Source organism: Bufo bufo, chromosome 4, assembly GCF_905171765.1.
Source record: "Bufo bufo chromosome 4, aBufBuf1.1, whole genome shotgun sequence".
Classification (NCBI taxonomy): domain Eukaryota; kingdom Metazoa; phylum Chordata; class Amphibia; order Anura; family Bufonidae; genus Bufo; species Bufo bufo.
This window is the reverse complement of record NC_053392.1, coordinates 407694194-407716614: the sequence shown is the minus strand read 5'-3', so window position 1 is coordinate 407716614 and position 22421 is coordinate 407694194. Positions and strand designations below refer to the sequence as shown.

The following is a 22421-nucleotide window of genomic DNA, read 5'->3' as shown; positions in this document are numbered from 1 at the left end:
TGAAGCTACGGAAGCTTCACTGGTCCACAATACCTCCAACGCGTTTCGGAATAATCGTATTCCTTCCTCAGGGAGTAAGTAACTGCTGACTTCTTTCTATACATATCTTGTTTTTTGTTTAACTCCAACGATTCACAGGTTTGGGACCCATTTAAACATCGATATTACTGTAGTGTATGCCAAATAGGCCAGTTTATATTCTCACCCCACAAAAGGCCTTTCTCTCTGATACACTTCGTTGTTTTAAATGGATACTTAGTCAGCGCGGGTTCCTCTCTGTTTCTCCTAATAGCTTGTTCTATTTTTTGGGGGTTTTCGGCAATTATCCCCTCACCAGAACCCTGCAGCGACACACCTCTCTGTATTTGCATTACAGTACTGGTGATTTCCCACCTCCCCAAAAAATTAGACGGCAGCGCTAGTATCCACACTAAGATTATTAAATGAAATAGATTAAATATACCCGTGTGAAGCCAGGTCCTTCTGCTAGTATACATACACACACACACTGGTCCCGCAAGATGGTGTCAGGATACAATACACTTACAATGGTCTTCCTGGGCCATCATAAATTGAAACATACAAAGCCTCAGTACCAACCAATTAACATGGTCATTTTGCTGGCAAAACACCTGATTATCTACTAGAGCAAGGGTGGGCAACCTCCGGCACTCCAGCTGTTGTGAAACTACAACTCCCAGCATGCATACTTGCTCTGCTCTTCTCAGAACTCCCATAGAAATTAATGGCGCATGCCAGGAACTGTAGTTTTTCAGCAGCTGGAGTGCCGAAAGTTGCTGACCCTTGTACTAGTGGCTACCCATTTAATAGGGGGCCCAGCTGTCACAGACAATGGGCTTCTGCAGCTTGTAATTGTCCAGAAATGTCCTTGCAGACTTAAAGGGCTTGTGCAGGAGTTTTATATTGATGACCTGGTCATCAATGTCAGATCGACGGGGGTCTGACACCTGGCACCCCCACGATCAACTGTTTGAATAGGAGGTGGGGCTCCATGCGATCTCTGCTTCCTCTTTATTACACTGCCCGTCGTCTAGGAAGCGTGAGTAATTAATTACTCACTCTGTTCTTAAATGAAGTGAGTACTTGTAATTGCACTATACCCCCGCTACAGGAGAGATGATGCTTAGTGTAATGAAGAGGAAGCAGCACTCACATGGACCACCACCTCCTCTTCAAGCAGCTGATCAGCAGGGATGCCAAGTCTCAGACCCCCACCAGTCAGATATTGATGACCTATCCTGAGGATAGGTCATCAATATAGAACACCTGCACAACTCTTTTAAATGTGGATTGTGTTAAAATGTTTAGTCTATGGAAAAGTCTGCCAATGGTTAAGATTCCCATACACATTAGATTATGCATGTTATATAAGGCATTAGGCAGTGCAAGTTTGTGTGTTCTGTGAACAGCTTCTAATAACCAGTACTACCAAACCCTCCTATGTTTGTCCCTTCTCAGATTCTTCATGCCCTCCTTATCACTCTTCGTCTTTTTTCTTTGCCTAGGGATAATCTTAACCAGTGGGAGAAAGTGTCTCGGGGAGAAGATACCACAATGTGGGTTCCCACGCACCCGACAGATTCTTCAGATTCTCTTCCTGTCAAGATTGACGACTGATCAGCAGTGGGATAGTCAGAAGTAGCATCCATAAGGACATCAAGCACTGCAAAAGGGAGAACACAACTGTACATTTTCCCTAATTAACTAGAAACATTAGTAGACCTATATTATCGCAAGGCTCTTATGTAGGAAACAAAGCTCCTAGCTAGTGGTGTTACCTGCATATCTCCCCTTTGGGTACTTTTTCCTTTTAAGTCTACCCGGTACTAAAATTCTGGAGAGAGATTGCATATTACTGAGGTCTAAAGAGACCTTTGCTGGATATCGCATCCGGTATTCAAAGGTTTTAGTTGTAAACCTATGAACTTTGGTAAAAGCTTCTTATTTTTAAGAGGGTTTCTTAGGTGGTTGTTTACTGAAGGCGTTCTGAGAATTATTGGCACTTAGTAAACCTGTGAAAGGTTTGGCTGTTAAGTGTCTTGTACTTTATGTAGGTTAATATGAGCACTTGTTTTTTACGTCGAAGTCTACAGAACTGTATGCAAAGACTTCAATGCATTTGATAAGAAAGATTAGATGAATCTAAGGCTTTGTTCACTTCACCATTCAGCCTTTCCATTCTCCTGCCCCGTTTAGGGGCCGGAAAGGACGGATTCGGCACATAACTGAGCCGAACGGAGTCCATGGGCCCCATAGACTATAATGGGGTCCGTTAAGTTTCCGCTCAAAAGAAGATTTTTGAAGCGGAGACAAAAGTCCTGCATGCACAACTTTTGTATCCGCTCCAAAATCCTCTTCTGAGCCGAAACCTAACAGACCCCGCTATAGTCTGTTAGGTTTCGGCTCAGAAGAGGATTTTGGAGCGGAGACAAAAGTTATGCATGCAGGACTTTTGTCTCCGCTTCAAAAATCTTCTTTTGAGCGTGGGCTCCGTTCGGCACAGTTATGTGCCGAATCCGTCCTTTCCGTTTTCTGGCCCCTTAAACGGGGCAGGAGAATGTAAAGGCTGAATATGAACGAAGCCTAGGTTAGATATTTGAATATTGGAGATGTTTCACATACACCACAATGTTCTCCACTTACTGTATAAAGCTTTATGGCTGGTTTAAAAGAATGTGTGGCCTTATGTACAAAGAATAAAAAGTGGCCACTTAGCCAGCCTACTCACCCCTCCACCGCACTCACAAGTGTGATATCTATCAAGTGTAGTAGCTCTCAATATGACACTGAATCCATTGTTATTCCATTTTATCGATGCTAAAATTGAGGTTTTGTAGACAGCAGTTTTCACATATAAAATGTGATCCAGCATCTCACTGCAGGTAATGGGTGGTTTCTAAAGTGTAGTATGGATGTTGTGTGGACACACCCCACCGCTTAAAGTTATGATGTGTGTACCCAGCCAGCGAGGCTCACATGGCACACATTACATCTCATACATTTAAACCTGCAGAAACTTAAGTTGGTCACAAGTGAACTGGTACTGAGCGGGGACTTGTTAGAAGAATAAAAATGCTTGCCGCAGCTCATGAACATTAGAATACTAACTTTTTAACTGTATCACCAGGACTGGCTGGTAGCTTGAAACAGATCCTGCCCAATTGCAAATGATAACTAGATAACTAGAGGCCCAAGCCGACAAGGACAAGAATCGATTTCTACCTTATAATAGTGCAAGGCAGTGTGCATGTCCTTCAAGCAATAGGTAACCTTTTCTGTTTTGTACCTTAGTTTATGGGGTTAATGATAACCAAATATTTCATGGCACCTATGTAATTTAAGCAGAAAAGAACCCTGGCTTTATGTGACCTATACAGCTTTTTGTCAATCACATGACAAAGTTATTTGTGTGATTGACAAAAGTCGAGACTCTAATGATCTGCTTAGATGACTAGAAAGATTTATGGTCACCAACCAATCTCTCCTGTAGACCATCTTAGAAAATGACAAAGTAGAAGCCATTATTATTGCTTTATACATATTTTCTTCAAAATGGAAGTAATAATGATGGATTCAATGAGAACATTATAGTCTCATACCAGGCATGAGAAGACAAAAATGGCTGGAGTAATGAAACCTTTTATACTACTTATGGTAAACTTTAACCTAGATTATTGTTACAGAGTACTGATCCAAGAAATAATTTAATATTTTTCAGTTAAATTTTGAATTCTTTGTTTACATACTGCCAGACTGGCCTTCAGAATTGGGCTCTGTAGACATCTCGTCCCTTGATTCCGTTGGAGCTATACATCTAGAGTATTCCTGGATGTGGATCTGTATTGGGAGCTTCATACATATGCCACTGTATAGGCAAACGGTGGCATATTGGCCATAGACTCCCATTGTACAAAAACATATACCATGCACTTTACTGTTTTCTAAATCCATCTCTTTTGGAAAGCACAGTAGACTACAATAAAAATAAAAAAAACGTATGCTAATGCTTAACAGTTCAGCTTATACCAAAAGGATGTTCCTCTGGCATCTACTAGGTATGTGGAGACTTTTGGATAAGTTAATTGTATGTGCTTTCCCCTTGTTTATACTGAACATCTTCACATAATGCAATGTGATCAAAGGCTTGCATAGCCACGTTTGTCATATAGTTATATATATTTTCAGGGACTATAAATAATAACATAAGTCAGAAGCCTGCTTTATTTTTACTCCGCTCTACACGTATTTAGTTTTACTGAGCTGGCCACCACTTAATATTGAAAGGGCTTGTTTACAGCATGTGTTTTATTTTTTTACACCATTTTACAGATGTAGTGTTCATAAGTTGAGTAACTTTGTCAATATTGCACATTACTTACGTTGTACAGATTTATCGCTACATGCTATAATATGAGCTGACGTCATGGTTTTGCTGTAGGAATTAAAAGCTTTAATGCATCGTGACAGTAAATTTGGCCAAACATGGTAGATCAAAGTCATGCAAGTTGGTTAACAGTCTAAGGGCTCGTTCACACAAACGTTTTTTGTGTTCCGTATACGGGCCGTTTATTGCGCTCCGTATACGGTCCGTATATGGAACCATTCATTTCAATGGGTCCGCAAAATAAACGGAATGTACTCCATGAGCATTCCGTTTCCGTATGTCCGCATTTCCGTTCCGCTACATTTTGAGTCTTGTCCTATTATTGTTCGCAAATCACGTTCCGTGGCTCCATTCAAGTCAATGGGTCTGCAAAAAAAACGGAACACATACGGAAATGCATCCGTATGTCTTCTGTATCCGTTCCGTTTTTTGCGGAACTATCTATTGAAAATTTTATGCCCAGCCCAATTTTTTCTATGTAATTACTGTATACTGTATATGCCATACGGAAAAACGGAAACACAACGGAAACAAAAAACAGAACAAAGGATCCGTGAAAAATGGTCCGCAAAACACTGAAAAAGCCATACGGTCGTGTGAACAAGCCCTAATGCATATAGAGGCCTCCTGACTCTCCCTGACTGCACATATCGGGAGAAACAAGGAGCAGGCATTTGGGCTTCAGGATGCCTGATCCTTTGTTACTGCTGGTGATAGGCCGCGGCCAGAAGTGTCTTCTGAAGCCGTAATCTCCTATTACCTAACCCTTCTCATTGAAATCACTATCATTCTAATCTGAAGTCCACAGACTTATGAATGCAGCTGTTAACAACAATGTAGCACCAGTACAGGATAAGTAATTCAGTCTTACAAATCATGTTATGTTTCATAATTGGCATAATGAGCCATGAGTACAGATAATGTGAACCATTTGTCTAAACCAGTTTGTGTCTGCTGTGCTATGAGCAGAATATGGGCTACTGGAAATGCTGACCAGTATTCTGCTTACTGGTTTACAGGGCAAGAGCAGGCAATCTGATGTCCCTACTGCTGCATGCCTGTGTTATCAGAAGTTTCTTGTTATACCACTTTGGACCAAAGGCAAGCATTTTGCTGGCTGCTGATGTGACTGCTAAAAAAGCACTCCAATGAACACACTGGAGGTTTTACAGGGTTTGCTAGGAGCCATATAGTGCGTAAATGATGCGCTTGGTCATTGCATTTTTTTTTTTTTTGCATTCACTCAGACCCTTTGCAAAACAGACAAGAATAGGTCATGTTCTATCTTTTTTGCTGGGCATATGGATGAGGTCAGAGCACACTGTATGCTGTCTGCATTTTTTGCGGAACCAAAAATACAGTCATGTGATTGAGGCCTTACCTTTTTTTCATGGTGTATATCAGAGTCTACATGAGAGGAAAAAAACAACAACTGATTAAGCACTTACAAACTAATATGTCCATTTTGTACTCTTGGTATAGTCTGTTTCCATTTCTTGTGCTTGATTTTTGAAGAGTACTTTCAGATAGGAATCTGCAGAGATAATCCACACCATCATCCATGCCACCGAACTGCAGTAAAAATGGTATGTGATATTATTCTCTCGCAATCAAAGTACAAGTAAGTCAGGTTTATTAATATCTGATTCAGATACAGCAGTGGGAGATCCAGCACTGAAGGCGTCTTCTTGATAAAATGTTCAGCTTTATTGATCATCCACACAAACCAATGAAGCTGAACATTGAAGAAAAGACTCCCTCGGTGCTGTATCTCCCAACTTGCCGTGCACGTGGATCTTTTGCAGCAAGAGCGGTGAGCTGACAACTTTATGCTATGCATGTTAGCTCTTAGGATCTATAAAAAGTAGTTGACATTGCTTGGCTCCTCATTTCAGTCTATCATTTGCAACTTTTAAAATTAAAGCAAAGATCTTGGGTTCTGGTGCAGTAGCTTGTCCTGTGGACCAGCTGTCCTAATGCAACTCATCATAGCGTTTATATGTGCTAGGACTCAGAGAAGCACCAAGTATATCAAACCAGTGATACCACGTTGATTGACTACTGACCCTAACTGTTTTAATTTTTTGTTAATTTTATATACCAAATTTTTTATATATGTTGAACAGCTGCCATATTTTTTCACTGTGACTTTAGTTTTTTGGAATAAAGCCTTGATGCCAGCATTTTTTGAATAGCTCCCAGCTTATTCTCAACATGTGCTGTGTTTTTTCTGTATTATAAGTTTAACTTATTTTTGTGAATCTGCATTCAGAGCTTTAAAACTTGTCAACTAGAGACGATGACTTTTGTATGGACACATGGTAAAGAAATATAATCTCTAAGGCCTCATGCACACGACCGTTGTGTGCATCCGTGGCCGCTGTTCCGTTTTCCGCGATTTTCTGCGGACCCATTGACTTTCAATGGGTCTGTTGAAAACTCGGAAAATGCACCGTTGTTCATCCGCGGCCATGATCCGTGTTTCCTGTCCGTCCAAAAAACATGACCTGTCCTATTTTTTTGACTGACAACGGTTCACAGACCCATTCAAGTCAATGGGCCCGTGAAAAAACACGGATGCACACAAGATTGGCATCCATGTCCGTGATCTGTGGCCGTTGGCAACTTTCACACAGACGGATCGCAGCTCCGTCTGCATAAAAGCTTTTTCAGATATGAGTTTTCACTTCGTGAAAACTCATATCCGACAGTATATTCTAACACAGAGGCGTTCCCACAGTGATGGGGACGCTTCAAGTTAGAATATACTGAGAACTGTGTACATGACTTCCCCCTGCTGCCTGGCAGCACCCGATCTTTTACAGAGGGCTGTGATCCGCACAATTAACCCCTCAGGTGCCGCACCTAAAGGGTTAATTGTGCGTATCATAGCCCCCTGTAAGAGATCAGGTGCTGCCAGGCAGGAGGGGGCAGACCCCCTCCCTCCCCAATATTATATTCATTGGTGGCCAGTGCGGCCTCACATCCCCCCCCCTCCAATCGGTAACCATGGCAACCAGGACGCTACTGCAGTCCTGGTTGCCATGGTTACTTAGCAATTTTTAGAAGCATTATACTTAGCTGCGATGTCTGTGACCGGCCGGGCGCTCCTCCTACTGGTAAGTGACAGGTCTGTGCTATAAGCAATGCACCGCACAGACCTTTCACTTACCAGTAGGAGGAGCGCCCGGCCGGTCACAGACATCGCAGGTAAGTATAATGCTTCAAAAAAATTGCTAAGTAACCACGGCAACCAGGACTGCAGTAGCGTCTTGGTTGCCATGGTTACCGATCGGAGCCCCAGCGATTAAACTGGGACTCCGATCGGAACTCTCCATTGCCACCAATGATGGGGGAACGTGATTTTAACTAGGGGGGGGAGATGTGAGGTCGCACTGGCCACCAATGATGGGGGATTCGGAACGTGATTTTAACTAGGGGGGGGAAACTCCGATCCGATGGTATAAAAGGGACTCCTGACTTTACATTGAAAGTCAATGGGGGACGGATCCGTTTGCAATTGCACCATATTGTGTCAACATCAAACGGATCCGTCCCTATTGACTTGCATTGTAAGTCAGGACGGATCCGTTTGGCTCCGCACGGCCAGGCGGACACCAAAACGAATTTTTTTTCATGTCCGTGGATCCTCCAAAAATCAAGGAAGACCGACGGACGAAAAAACGGTCACGGATTGCAGACCTTAAAAAAAAACGGTTGTGTGCATGAGGCCTTAAGCAAATGTTTACATATGTTTATCACCATTTTACAGCACTTATATAGATCTTATCTACAGAAAAAGCAGAGTAAGGCCTCATGCACACGACCACTGTGTTCCGTTCCTTAAAATGGGGTTCCGTGATCCGTTTCCGTGTGTCTTACTTTATTTTTGGAGAACCACCAGACATAAAGGAAAATCAAAAAAAGTCTAAGTCAAGTTTGCTATGCAAATGATAGGAAAAAAACGGACGTGGACGCGGATGACAATCTTGTGTGCCTCCGCGTTTTTTAGCGGTCCCATTGACTTGAATGGGTCCGCTAACAGTTTTCCGCGAAAATAATGGGACAGGTTATATTTTTTTGACTGACTGGAACCACGGATCACGGACGCGGATGGCAAACGGTGCATTAGCCGAGTTTTCAACGGACCCATTGAAAGTCAATGTTGTGTTTCCTTGTGTCTTACTTTTTTTTTTGTCTGATGGGAAAAAAAAGGAAGGTTAATGAAAAGTGTAATTTTATTGCACCAAGGTCTTGTAGAAAAAAAACGGACACTGATGACATACCAGTTGTGCATCCGTTTTTTTTGATGGACCCATTGACTTGAATGGGTCCGTCCTCCGTTTTCCACTGACAAGAATAGGACAGGTTATATTTTTTTGACGGACTGGAATCACGGATGCGGAGAAAAAACAGACGACTATCAGTTTTTTTTCACAGCTCCATAGAAATGAATGGGACCTCCGATAAACTGTGAAAAATGACGGAACGGACGCGGATGCACACAACGGTCGTGTGCATGAGGCCTAAAGGGCATTTTACATTGGCCGAGAAACCGCCAGATAATTGCTGAAAAGGGAATAGGAATACTCGTTAGCAATTATCTGGCTGTGTAAAGGTGCCGCCGATTACCCGATGAACGAGTGAAACACTTATTCATCGGGTAATTGGATCATTTGTGTAGGCATCTGAATCTGCTTTTACTGCCAGCAGGTAACCAATCCTGGGACAAGCTCTGGCATTAGAGATCGCCCCTACCTATACTGTGGAGGAGATTTCTGCATATGAATGCAGAGGTCTCCTCCACTGATAAGCAGGCGCTTTCCGGGAAGGAACGTTTACTTCCTGAGAATTGCCTGCTGAATTTACCAGTGTACAGGGACCATTAAGCACTACATTCACCGAGGGTCAGCCAGATCATCTCCAACAAGAGTTCGTAGGAACACCCGCTAACAGTGATCTGTGTAACGGTCACGTCCACACACACACAGGGGGAAGGGTAGTGACCACTGCGCTCCACCCTCACCCCTGGCCCTGCCTACTTGCCTCACGAGTCCTGATGACAGGGGACAACTGGACGGCAGACCCTAACTTAGGATATGTGCAGGGAAGACAGACAAGACAAAATATGGAACATGAACGGACCGGGTCAGAACCAAGAGAGCTACGCAGTACAACGGATAAAGCAAAGAATGGTCAGGAGAAGCCGGGGTCAAATACCAGGAGAGTAGCGAAGTACAAGAGGAGTCCTAAGAGAGTAGTCAGGTGGGAGCCGAGGTCACAATACCAGGATGTATGCGCAGTACAGGAGGAGCAGGCAGAGGATCGTCAGGGAACAGGATCAGGTAAATATTCAGTAGTCCAACAAATAGCCAGGAACCTTGAAATTAACAGGCAACCTGTAGCCAGCAGGCTGCCTGTATTTATAGTGAGGAGTGAGGGTCATGTGACGTGGCCAGCGTCACATGACCGACAGACCAACCAGTCGAGCACCGAGTGATCAGCTCGGCGCTCAAGGCAGACTAGGGAGCAGGGAGCCACCCAGCTAGTAAAGCCGCCCTGGGAATGAGGTCAAACACAGAACCTCATTCCAAAAGCTAAGCAACAGTTCTGCGGGCAATGGGGGACCGAGTGCACCTTCGGAACCCCGTGACAATCTGCGTGTGTAAAAATGCTGAAGATAATACAATGAATGAGCAAGCGCTTGTTCAGGCAGTCACATTTTTTTATGCACGCTGAAAAATCAGCAGCAGCTGATTGTGCCGTCTAATCACGCTTTGTTGCCAGCAAATAATGATTCTGTATGGGGATGAGCGATGGCATTAGTGATCATTCCTCCTGTACTGTGGAGGAGATAACTGCATGTAATAAAAGTAATATTCTTCACTGATGAGCAGATGATTGTTGGAAAGGAATGCTTTGTTACAGACAATCGTAATGGTCATCTACAGGTCTAATACAATTGCATTAAAATATTGTATGATATCCTGTACCTAACTCTGAGTTATAGGCTGCAGAAGGCCACATTCACACTTTGCATTTTATTACCATAAAATTGCATGTGGATTATCACTGACAACAGTGGATAGGCTTGATGATCAATCCTGAATAGCTTAGCTGAACTTCTATAGGGTCCTTTAAACTGGCAATTGTTGGGAAGGAAGTCAATGGGGACAGATCCGTTTTCACTGACACAATATGGCACAATAGAAAACGGATCCGTCCCCCATTGACTTTTATTGGTGTTCAAGACAGATCCGTTTTGGCTATGTTACAGATAATACAAACTGATCCGTTCTGAACAGATGCATGCGGTTGTATTATCTGAACGGAAGCATTTGTGCAGATCCATGACGGATCCGCACCAAACGCGAGTGTGGAAGTAGCCTAAATCACTGAAATTACTGGTAGTTTGCTTAGGGCCCTTTTACATAGGCCAGTCAGCAGAATGAGCTCTTCTTCAAATTCTCTGTGTAAACAAGGCTGTGATTAGCCAGAAGCATTCTGGCTGGTCGGTGGCACATCTCACTGTTCATCAGTGCTTGTTTAGCGCGAGGCATCACCCTTGTACGGTTGGGACTACATGTGATCTAGGCTGCAATATGCATTGTGTGACCACGGATCACTGTGTCGCACTGCAGCCTCTGAACTAAATGGAGGTGCAGTGCAGCTCACCAGTTACAGCTGGATTTTTTTTGCGACTCTGGGGTCATGGTCATGGCAACCTGAGAATTGCACTGCTACCCCATTCAACTCAATGGCTGCATTGCTACACAGCGGTCCATGGTCGCCCAGCAGGTGTCGAGGCCAAAATTGTAGTGTAGCTCCAGCCTAAAAACACCTGTAGAAAACTGTCAAAAATTTCCAGTAACTGAATGAGTGCTGCTGAATAGGTTTGAGTGCTAAAGCCTAAAAATTCGGAAAATCAGTGGTGATTGGACTGCACTAATATTGACTTTAGGCACATCTGTGACATGGCAGAAGATACATTTTTAATAAATTTATACGTACTGTATGTTTTGTAGCTGCCTATACATAAACTTTGCAATGGTACTCTTGTTATCATGTGAACATAAACTTTTCAAAAATGTGCTTTTTGGATTTAAAATATTTGCCTGAATAGATTAACATCTAAGTCCCTTTTTGTGAGGATAGTTTCACAGTTCGCATTTTTAAATCTGGCATGCTGTTGCGACAGAGGGACAGTCTGCCTGATTTCACAGTATCTGACATGGCTGGATACTGCCATTCGCTGCCGGAACCTATCGACTGCAGTGGGATCCGGACAGTTTCTGGCATGAGTGCCAGCTTTTATCCAGACAAAAAGAGGTGCATGCACTGTGTTTTGTACAGCTAAAACCTGGCACTCATGACCGAAACCGTTCAGCTCTCTGTCAAGTCCAATTGTAGTCAATTGGGTCCAGTGGCAGTAACTGGATATGGTGGAATCCTCTGCGGAAACAGCCTGCAGGATTTGAAAATGCAGATGTGAAACCGCAATATGACATTTAAATTCTGTTAACATATACTTATTTTCATTACTTTTTGTAAGGACTACTGTAGGTGGGTGGGAGTAGGGTTTGTTGTATTTAGACTGCTTGCCCAGCATATCCAAAGCATATGCTTCTGGTGTGTTTTCTGTGCATGCAGAAGGGTGAGTACTTAGTGAGTGCTGCTCCCCCTCCACAACTTGCTAAAAATAGTGCTCCGGAAACTTCTTGTAATGTGCCTCGATCTAAAATACGATTTTCATTTTGGTGTATGATTATTACTATGGAGGTACTGGGAATTCAAGGCTTCTAGGTTATAATACAATGAAACTATGGATCTCATGTATAAGAGATACAGTTGTGTTCAAAATAATAGCAGTCAGACATCACTAACCTGATCAATCACTGTTTTTGGTAGAAATGCTATTTCTACATGGCAAATAATTTACTAGCAGGTGTAGTAGAGTAATAGAAACCCAACAGACCCAACAGTCGTGACATGCATGCTGCTGATTCTCTGTAATTCAATCACTTATTGAAAGGGGCATGTTCAAAATAATAGCAGTGTGGAGTTTAATGAGTGAGGTCGTTCATTCTTTGAAAAACAGGTGGCAATTATTACCCTTATTGAAGGAAGGCAGCAAATGTTGTACATGCTGGTTAGAGTGCATTTTTCTCTGACATTCTGAGGAAAATGGGTTGTTCCAGACATTGTTCAGAAGAACAGCATACCTTGATTAAAAAGTTGATTGGAGAGGGGGAAACCTATAAAGAAGTGCAGAAAATGATAGGCTGCTCAGCTAAAATGATCGCAAATGCTTTAAAATGGCGACAAACTACCATTCGAATGGATAGAATAGACAAAATGGCAGGGACCCAACAATCAGCTCCAGGAAGATCAAAGAAGGTCTAAAGTTACCTGTGAGTACTGTTACAATTCGAAGACGCCTATTTGAAGCCAAGCTATCTGCAACAAGCCCCCGCAAAAACCACTGTTAAAAAAAAAGACATGTGCTGAAGAAGTTAGAATTTGCCAAAAGAGACATTTTGTGGACTGATGAAAGTAAGATTGTTCTTTTTGGGTCTAGTGGCCGGACACAGTTTGTCAGACGACCCCCAAACACTGAATTCAAGCCACAGTACACTGTGAAGACAGTGAAGCATGGTGGCGCAAGCATCATGATATGGGGATATTTCTCATACAAAGGTGTTGGGCCTATTTATCGCATACCAGGAATAATGGATCCGTTTAACTAGATCAGAATACTTGGAGGTCATGCTGCCTTATGCTGAAGAGGAAATGCCTTTGAAATGGGTGTTCCAACAAGACAATGACCCCAAACACACCAGTAAACGTGCAACATCTTGGTTCCAGACCAACAAGATGGACGTTATGGAGTGGTCAGCCCAATCCCCAGATTTTAATCCAATAGAAAACTTGTGGGGTGACATCAAAAATACAGTTTGTGAGGCAAAACCAAGAAATAGAAAAGAACGATGGAATTGTAGTCCAATCATCCTGGGCTGGAAAACCTGTTCACAGATATACCTGAACACAGATGTACAGCAGTTCTCAGAAACGGTGGTTATACAACTAAATATTAGTTAAGTGATTCAAAGGAAAACAAAATCTTCAAACATTTTTCAGTTTATATAGTGAATGTTTGAGTTTGTAAAGAAGAATACAAACACTGCAATATTTTTGAACAGTCTAATATTCACTTTTCTACAATTTTTTTTAGAGGAACAACACAAATTTTATATATTTTTCTTCATGCTTTGATTTGGAATAGAATGTGTAGTTTTCACAATGCATTTGTGTGTATGGAAATAAAAGCTATTAGAAGGATTTAAAGCTTTATTCACTTTTTTAAACACACTGCTATTATTTTGAATGCTCTCACTATGCACTTTAAAGCTAACAATGTCTATAACATGATGTCAAGAGTTATGTCTATATAATAATTGTGAGATATTGTCTGGTCTCTATTTTACAAACTGGGATGTCCTTAGGCACACTTTCATATAAAGCATAGTGATCATCTTACCAATGAGATATGGCATAGGCCTGAAATATTAAGTAAACTTGGTGTTAATTTTTCTTTAATTCATGTTCCTTACAATATACCAAATACATACAGAACTATATAATAAATTATATTATATATATATATATATATATATATATATATAGACATTAAGGGGCAGTTTACTTTTCTACTTTGTTGTAATGCTGCCCATATACATTCAGTAGTTGTCGGCTGAAAGATTGTTTGGCTGACCGCTATCTGTCCCGACTCCCTTGCGGCTCCCCGGAGAACAAAAGGATTGAGTGAATATTAATTTTGCCTGATCCTTTCCTCCCCCAGCATCATCTGTTGGGGGAGCTCCCCACACATATTACTGTATTGGTTGAGCCCTCTGCTCTTGGAGGTGTATGGCCAGCTTAAAGGAAATGTCACCCAAAATTGTATCTGCCAGTTAAAAGCAGATAGCAACCCATATCCTTTTTTTCTAATCAGTTTTTGTTTTCTGATTTACAGATTTAATTATATTTCCTGAATATTTTTATGGGAGCCACGATCTTATCTGAGCAGTTCTTAACAGCATTTAGAAAGCATTTAAACAATAGCCTTCTGACAGCCCCATGGGCCGTAGGCACAATAGTCAGGACGGGAACTCATTGACTTCTATGGGAGAGTTTTCTGGGCATAATCTATGACCTGTGCAGAAATCAGGAGGGAACTGATACGCTGTGACATACCCACTGAATGGTGGATCCTGTCTTATTTGTCATTCTGTAATGATATCACCTCTGTGTGTAGATTAGCAGAAAACTGCAGTAAAGTGATCTGTACAGATCAAGAAGTGACACCTATTTATTAGACCTAGTGGCCAGTGCAAAAGCTGCAGGATTTTATGGGTTTTGTTTAACTATAGATATTGACATGAAAAATCCTCAAATATTCTTGTAAATTTGTATTTTATTGAAATATTAACATAAGTTAAAGAAAAATACATACAGTAAAGTAACCAGTTCTGTTTAGCATCATCTATTCAAGCGTAGATGATTTGCACTCAGTTGCCTATCAGATGTATTCCTTACGGCAATATAACATATTATAAACAAGAAATATGAAATATGTAACCTATAATGATTATCCTATTAGTTATAGCATGATATTTTGCTCTACATGGTATTATGTTTATTACATAACTTTATAGTAGTAAGATTTACATAACCTTATGTGATAATAAGTAGTGATAATAAGTAATGATTAGGAAGTTTAGAACAGAACCTAATGGATAACAACCAAAAATGTAAGAAAATAAATCAGAACAAGGGAACACAAAAAGAACATTGCCACATGTCACTCTGTGTCGTTTTCATAGGTTAAGTAGGCTTTCAATTATTCTACAAATTTAGCAATACTATCTGAAGTGGCATATTCTATTTATTCCAAATTTTGAGGTATGTATTGTATTTTCCTTGTATATTCCACTTTAATTTCTCAAATCTGTTAGTTTGACTTACGTCGGCAAACCACTCCTGTATCAGCGGAGTCTCTACGCTGAGCCAATGTTTGGGCAGAATTGCTTTAAGGGTCCATTCACACGTCCGTGTGTGTTTTGCGGATCCGCAAAACACGCACATCGGCGATGTTCTTTCCGCATTTTGCGGACCGCACATCGCCGGCACTTAATAGAAAATGCCTAATCTTGTCCGCAATTGCGGACAAGAAAAGGACATGTTCTATATTTTTCGGGATCGGAATTGCGGACCCGGAAGTGCGGATCCGCAATTCCGGATCCGGGTAGCACATCGTGCTGCCCCATAGAAATGAATGGGTCCGCAATTCCGTTCCGCAAAATGTGGAACGAAATTGCGGACGTGTGAATGGACCCTAAGAGCGTTGATAAGAATGGGAAATAGCCTATCCTTCAAGACCAGATTATCTTTGTTCTATATACCGAAAAGGATGAGCTCCCGATATAATCTGGTTAAATTTATGCCATAGAGTAGATATTCTGTGGCAGTCTATCCAGATATGAGTTATTGTACCATCATCTCTACCACATCTCCAGCATTGTTTTGGGATTACTGTGTTCATCCTGTTCAGCAGAACTCGAGTTCTGTACCAACTAGTTAATAGCTTAAAATGAACTTCTTGTAGTCTGGTCGAAGTCACCTTTGGAATAGAGGACTGAATGATTGTTTGGCATTCTTTTTAATTAAGTGTTTTATTTAGCTCGATTGACCATCTAAGATAAGGTGAAGGAAGGACCTCTTCGTTAAGTAAAGAATAGATTCTGGAAACCCCATGTTCTAATGATCTCTTGCATTGTACAGTCGTGGCCAAAAGTTTTGAGAATTACATAAATATTGGAAATTGGAAAAGTTGCTGCTTAAGTTTTTATAATAGCAATTTGCATATACTCCAGAATGTTATGAAGAGTGATCAGATGAATTGCATAGTCCTTCTTTGCAATGAAAATTAACTTAATCCCAAAAAAAACTTTCCACTGCATTTCATTGCTGTCATTAAAGGACCTGCTGAGATCATTTCAGTAATCGTCTTGTTAACTCAGGTGAGAATGTTGACGAGCACAAGGCTGGAGATCATTATGTCAGGCTGATTGGGTTAAAATGGCAGACTTGACATGTTAAAAGGAGGGTGATGCTTGAAATCATTGTTCTTCCATTGTTAACCATGGTGACCTTCAAAGAAACGCGTGCAGCCATCATTGCGTTGCATAAAAATGGCTTCACAGGCAAGGAACTTCAAGGAAAGAGGTTCAATTCTTGTTAAGAAGGCTTCAGGGCATCCAAGAAAGTCCAGCAAGCGCCAGGATCGTCTCCTAAAGAGGATTCAGCTGCGGGATCGGAGTGCCACCAGTGCAGAGCTTGCTTAGGAATGGCAGCAGGCAGGTGTGAGTGCATCTGCACGCACAGTGAGGCGAAGACTTTTGGAAGATGGCCTGGTGTCAAGAAGGCCAGCAAAGAAGCCACTTCTCTCCAAAAAAAACATCAGGGACAGATTGATCTTCTGCAGAGCCAGAAAGTATGGTGAATGGACTGCTGAGGACTGGGGCAAAGTCATATTCTCCGATGAAGCCTCTTTCCGATTGTTTGGGGCATCTGGAAAAAGGCTTGTCCAGAGAAAAAAAGGTGAGCGCTACCATCAGTCCTGTGTCATGCCAACAGTAAAGCATCCTGAGACCATTCATGTGTGGGGTTGCTTCTCATCCAAGGGAGTGGGCTCACTCACAATTTTGCCCAAAAACACAGCCATGAATAAAGAATGGTACCAAAACACCCTCCAACAGCAACTTCTTCCAACAATCCAACAACAGTTTGGTGAAGAACAATGCATTTTCCAGCATGATGGAGCACCGTGCCATAAGGCAAAAGTGATAACTAAGTGGCTCGGGGACCAAAACGTTGACATTTTGGGTCCATGGCCTGGAAACTCCCCACATCTTAATCCCATTGAGAACTTGTGGTCAATCCTCAAGAGGCGGGTGGACAAACAAAAACCCACTAATTCTGACAAACTCCAAGAATTGATTATGAAAGAATGAGTTGCTATCAGTCAGGAATTGGCCCAGAAGTTGATTGAGAGCATGCCCAGTTGAATTGCAGAGGTCCTGAAAAAGAAGGGCCAGCACTGCAAATACTAACACTTTGCATAAATGTCATGTAATTGTCGATAAAAACCTTGGAAACTTATAAAGTGCGTATAATTATATTTCACTACATCACAGAAACAACTGAAACAAAGATCTAAAAGCAGTTTAGCAGCAAACTTTGTGAAAACTAATATTTGTGTCATTCTCAAATCTTTTGGCCACGACTGTAGAGGTGCTCAGTAATATAAGGACATTAGAGTCTGGTATTCCCTTATTTTGGGGGGAAATAAGTTAGGATTATGCCCAGTTGTATAGTTATCCTCAATAGGTTGTGCAGATTCCCCTGCCTGCGAGGTATATAGCTGTGGACACTGTTAATAAAATATTTCAGTGGTTGTCCTATAAATCGGATCTAAGTATCCTTAAAATTGGCTGTAGATGTTTTGTTTAGATCCTGTTCCCCGGTATATGTGCCCGGAATCAGTGAGGATCACTTGCAGGGTTAATACTTGAGCCCGCAGCTTCCAGGCACGGACCTCTGAATAAAGCCTCTGAATTTATCAGCAAGCAGGCTATTGTTATGTTTGAGAACGATCGGAAAGTCTTTAGTATAATATAAGGCACTTAACTGATGAGAGAGCGAGCGCTCTGGTGTCTGGTCCGCAAATTGAGGCCGCGGCTTCAGACAGCGGACTATGCCGCGATTTCGGACTTACTGCAGTTCTGCTAAAAAGCTGATGGGCTTGTTCCTGGCGATGTCCCAGGGCTGATTATATGGTTTATAGGGCTATTTGTTCAGTACATCTTAAGTTATGCCATATATTAGCTCTGATGTAGAGAGAGCTCCTGCAGCATGCGTCCTTCCGGTAGCGCGGTAGCTCCGCCACAAAATCCTCAAATATGCTTTATAAATCTGTTAAACATAAAAATGTGAATCAACTGCCGTAGGTAATTTTCTGATATATTCCTTCCTTTAAGGAATGAAAGATTCTGTTAGCAGCAACAAATGATACTTAGATTGGTTGTAACCTTTTTATTTTTACCTTTCATACTTGCATGATCAGCACCAATGCATAGTGTAGGTTATGCATTATACATTTTTTGGTGGTTTTACCCATGAAATGCGACATGTGGATATCATATTTCAATTAGCCATTTTGCTAATGGATTGGTACTCACATTTGATGGTGGCTTTTATTAAAATACAGGTTGAAGACATTTTCATTACTGTAAACCAAGACATCATCAGCTATCAATTGCCTTGGCTTAGTGTACAATTCAGGTGTATGTCAATACAAGCTTAGCATTATACAATATTCATGGATATTATATAGCACAGTATACAAGAAGTATAAATGTAGATGTATACATGTAGTCAGGGCTGCCATCAGTAATTTTAGTGCCCCATATAGGCAAACCGTGTGCCCCCTGCCATTTTATAGCCATAACTTCATAAATGAGTCTGTAGCCAGCTCACCCTCCCAGGACATGTGCTGTATGGATTCTGCTTGTTAACCATACACTGATGCTTAGTTCAGGACGTTCCATACATAACAAGTAGTTATGTATGAAGTTTTTGTTCCAGAATTTTTTTATTAACATGAACTTTGCAGAACAATGGACCTTTTACCATAAAAGAAAAAAGCTGGAAAGTAAAAATTAAATTTTTCTGCCATAACTTTTAGTAAAAAAAAATAATTTAAAAATAATGATTTGAACCCCAGACCTTCTGTATAGCAGACAATAGACTTACCACCAGTCTATAGGACTGGACTGTTGTAAAGACAAAAAAAATTATGCTTCAAATTGTGCATAAAACACTATCTGTGTAATTATTTAATCAACATTGTGCTTGTGAAGAAAACAGAAACTACTAGACATATAAAAATCCTATCTATACAGCAGAGGTTTTCTATAGAGAAGTGGGTAAGGTGCGCTGTACTGTACAGAAAGTTTAGGGTTCAAATCCCACAAAGATTTGTAAAATTATCTCTTTAGTAAAAGTTATTGCAGAAAAATAGAATTTTTACTTTCCAGCACTTTTTTTTTTATAAGTTACAAATTTCTGCAGTTATTGTTACAAAAAAATACACAAAAAGCATTACAGTTTTTGTAACATGCTATGAAATATCACAAAGCAGCATCTGATAGCCCTGTAATCATATTAATCATATTAAGCTGTACAATCTAGTGAGCACATTATTCATTCATCATTTCAGTAATATACATCATATTCAGTAATATTTAGTCTTATGCATGTGAAGAAAACAACCTTTTAAGCACACAAAATTCAGCCCTTCCCACAGGGCAGGTCACAGAAGGTCTGGGGTTTAAATCTCAAAAAATACTTTTAAAGGGGTTGTCTGGGTTCAGAACTGAATGTGGATATATCCCAATTTTCACCCCTCCAGCCCCCTTGACATGAGCATCAGAGCATTTCATGATCCCCTGCTCTCCTTTGCCCTGTGCTGTATCATGCAAGGCAAGGGCTTTTTTTGTTTGTTTATATTATTACACTGCTAGGCATTGGCTTCCACCTAGCAGTGTTCGTGGTGTCTGATGGCTGGACTTTAGTGATGCCTTAGCAGTTTTACAGGCTAGGGCAGCTCTAAAGTCCCCCCATTAGTGCCAGTTACATGACCAGGCTCAGTGCTAGGCGGAAGCCTCCAACTAGCTTTCCTTATGGAGAGCCCAGTATGTCACCAGATCTCCAAAAAAAAGCCTTTGCCCTGCAAGAGTCAGCGCAGGGCAAAGGAGAGCATTGGAGCATGAAATGCTCAGATCAGGGAGAAAGTGGGGGAAGAACCAGATATGTTTGAAAATGGTGGCTCACTCAAGACGGGATCAAAGAATTGGTGCTGCTAACCCGTAAGAGGGACACCCACCCTCTGGTCAAAAACAATAGCTATGAAATAAGGAAGGGTGAGCACTCACAAAAGGCGTTTGGAAACTGAGAGTTTGAAACTAAAAGTTTAATTAAACACTAAAATATTTAAAAAGGATAAAATAGTGATATACTAAATGAAGGATAAATTAACATACAGATTAGTGACATATAAGATTTGTGGTAAAATTCATATATGAACAATTCGCATCTAATCACACTTCACATGAATGTGCACGTGTGTGCTAGTGGCCCATTCAATATGTAGTCTCTTAGTGGTATATAGAGTTGATGTATTGCTCTATAGATGTTCGAGCAATGTCCTGAATCAATAGTCCTGTTCAGTAGTCTCTTATAATGATTGATGCTGAATAATGAATTAGTACTTCTCCGGTGATATCATTCGATATCATAAACGCTATGCGTTTGCTGGTCTCCAAGTGTATGGTGCCGGTCGTGCCGGTATTAGGGCAAATTGGGGCAAATAACACAGGAATCTTGGTCTTACCTTCCTCGTGTCTAGCCCAAACTTTCTTCTCATCTAGCGAGAGTGACGCAGAATACAATCGGCAAGGTTCTGCGTACTGCTTCACAAACTCACCGACTTCTCGCGGGAGTTGGAACTCTCTTCCGGGTTAGTCCGTTCACGTGACTTGTATCCAAAGCAACAGGTACAGCAAAGTATCGGTCTTTTCCAAGTTATAAGATTTCTCGCATGGCCATGATAGTTATTGCGGAGATGTTTGCTTCTTTATTACTGCGATCCAGTCCAGACGCGTTTCGGGAGCTCTGCTTCCCTTCACCACTGATGAAGGGAAGCAGAGCTCCCGAAACGCGTCTGGGCTGGATCGCAGTAATAAAGAAGCAAACATCTCCGCAATAACTTGCATGGCCATGCGAGAAATCTTATAACTTGGAAAAGACCGATACTTTGCTGTACCTGTTGCTTTGGATACAAGTCACGTGAACGGACTAACCCGGAAGAGAGTTCCAACTCCCGCGAGAAGTCGGTGAGTTTGTGAAGCAGTACGCAGAACCTTGCCGATTGTATTCTGCGTCACTCTCGCTAGATGAGAAGAAAGTTTGGGCTAGACACGAGGAAGGTAAGACCAAGATTCCTGTGTTATTTGCCCCAATTTGCCCTAATACCGGCACGACCGGCACCATACACTTGGAGACCAGCAAACGCATAGCGTTTATGATATCGAATGATATCACCGGAGAAGTACTAATTCATTATTCAGCATCAATCATTATAAGAGACTACTGAACAGGACTATTGATTCAGGACATTGCTCGAACATCTATAGAGCAATACATCAACTCTATATACCACTAAGAGACTACATATTGAATGGGCCACTAGCACACACGTGCACATTCATGTGAAGTGTGATTAGATGCGAATTGTTCATATATGAATTTTACCACAAATCTTATATGTCACTAATCTGTATGTTAATTTATCCTTCATTTAGTATATCACTATTTTATCCTTTTTAAATATTTTAGTGTTTAATTAAACTTTTAGTTTCAAACTCTCAGTTTCCAAACGCCTTTTGTGAGTGCTCACCCTTCCTTATTTCATCGAAGAACCAGATATGTCCGGGTTCAGCTCTGAACTCGGACAACCCTTTTAACATAACTTTAGTAAAAGTCTGTGTGCTGGGAGAGGGTTCCCCACCCCATATCCAGCACATCTTCATTATTCTTCACCGAAATGAATATTAATAAGGCTGCTGGGCCCACCAGCTGCTCTGGGTCCTTGACTGAAGTACTGCCCTGATGGAGACCCTGCATTTAGTATATACATTATGATAGTGCCCAAACCTTGTCTATTTATGGTAACTTTTTTGAATGCCCTACAGAGATTGTTCAGCCTTTGTGATGGCCTAGCCACAATATAGGCAATGACTAGCTGATCGACAAGGGTCCAACCCCCACACCCCTGCTGATCAGCTATTCAAGTGTAGCTCCGTTGTCATAAGTCTGTGCTCAAACTACAGCTCCA

General features: G+C 41.4%; 1 protein-coding gene across 3 annotated transcripts in view; it reads left to right on the top strand.

The window, feature by feature from the left end:
* The window catches only part of PDE10A (phosphodiesterase 10A), a 384127-nt gene extending 381974 nt beyond the window's left edge, over window positions 1-2153 (top strand). For 2 of the 3 annotated variants that reach the window (XM_040429293.1, XM_040429294.1), the window contains exon 22: window positions 1527-2152. In XM_040429293.1, coding sequence (XP_040285227.1) covers window positions 1527-1638 — 112 coding nt within the window. In that variant the 3' untranslated portion in view covers window positions 1639-2152. Of the gene's footprint in view, window positions 1-1526 lie in introns of all 3 variants that reach the window. The other variant, XM_040429292.1, reaches the window with a different exon arrangement.
* The last annotated feature ends 20268 nt before the right edge of the window (window positions 2154-22421 follow it).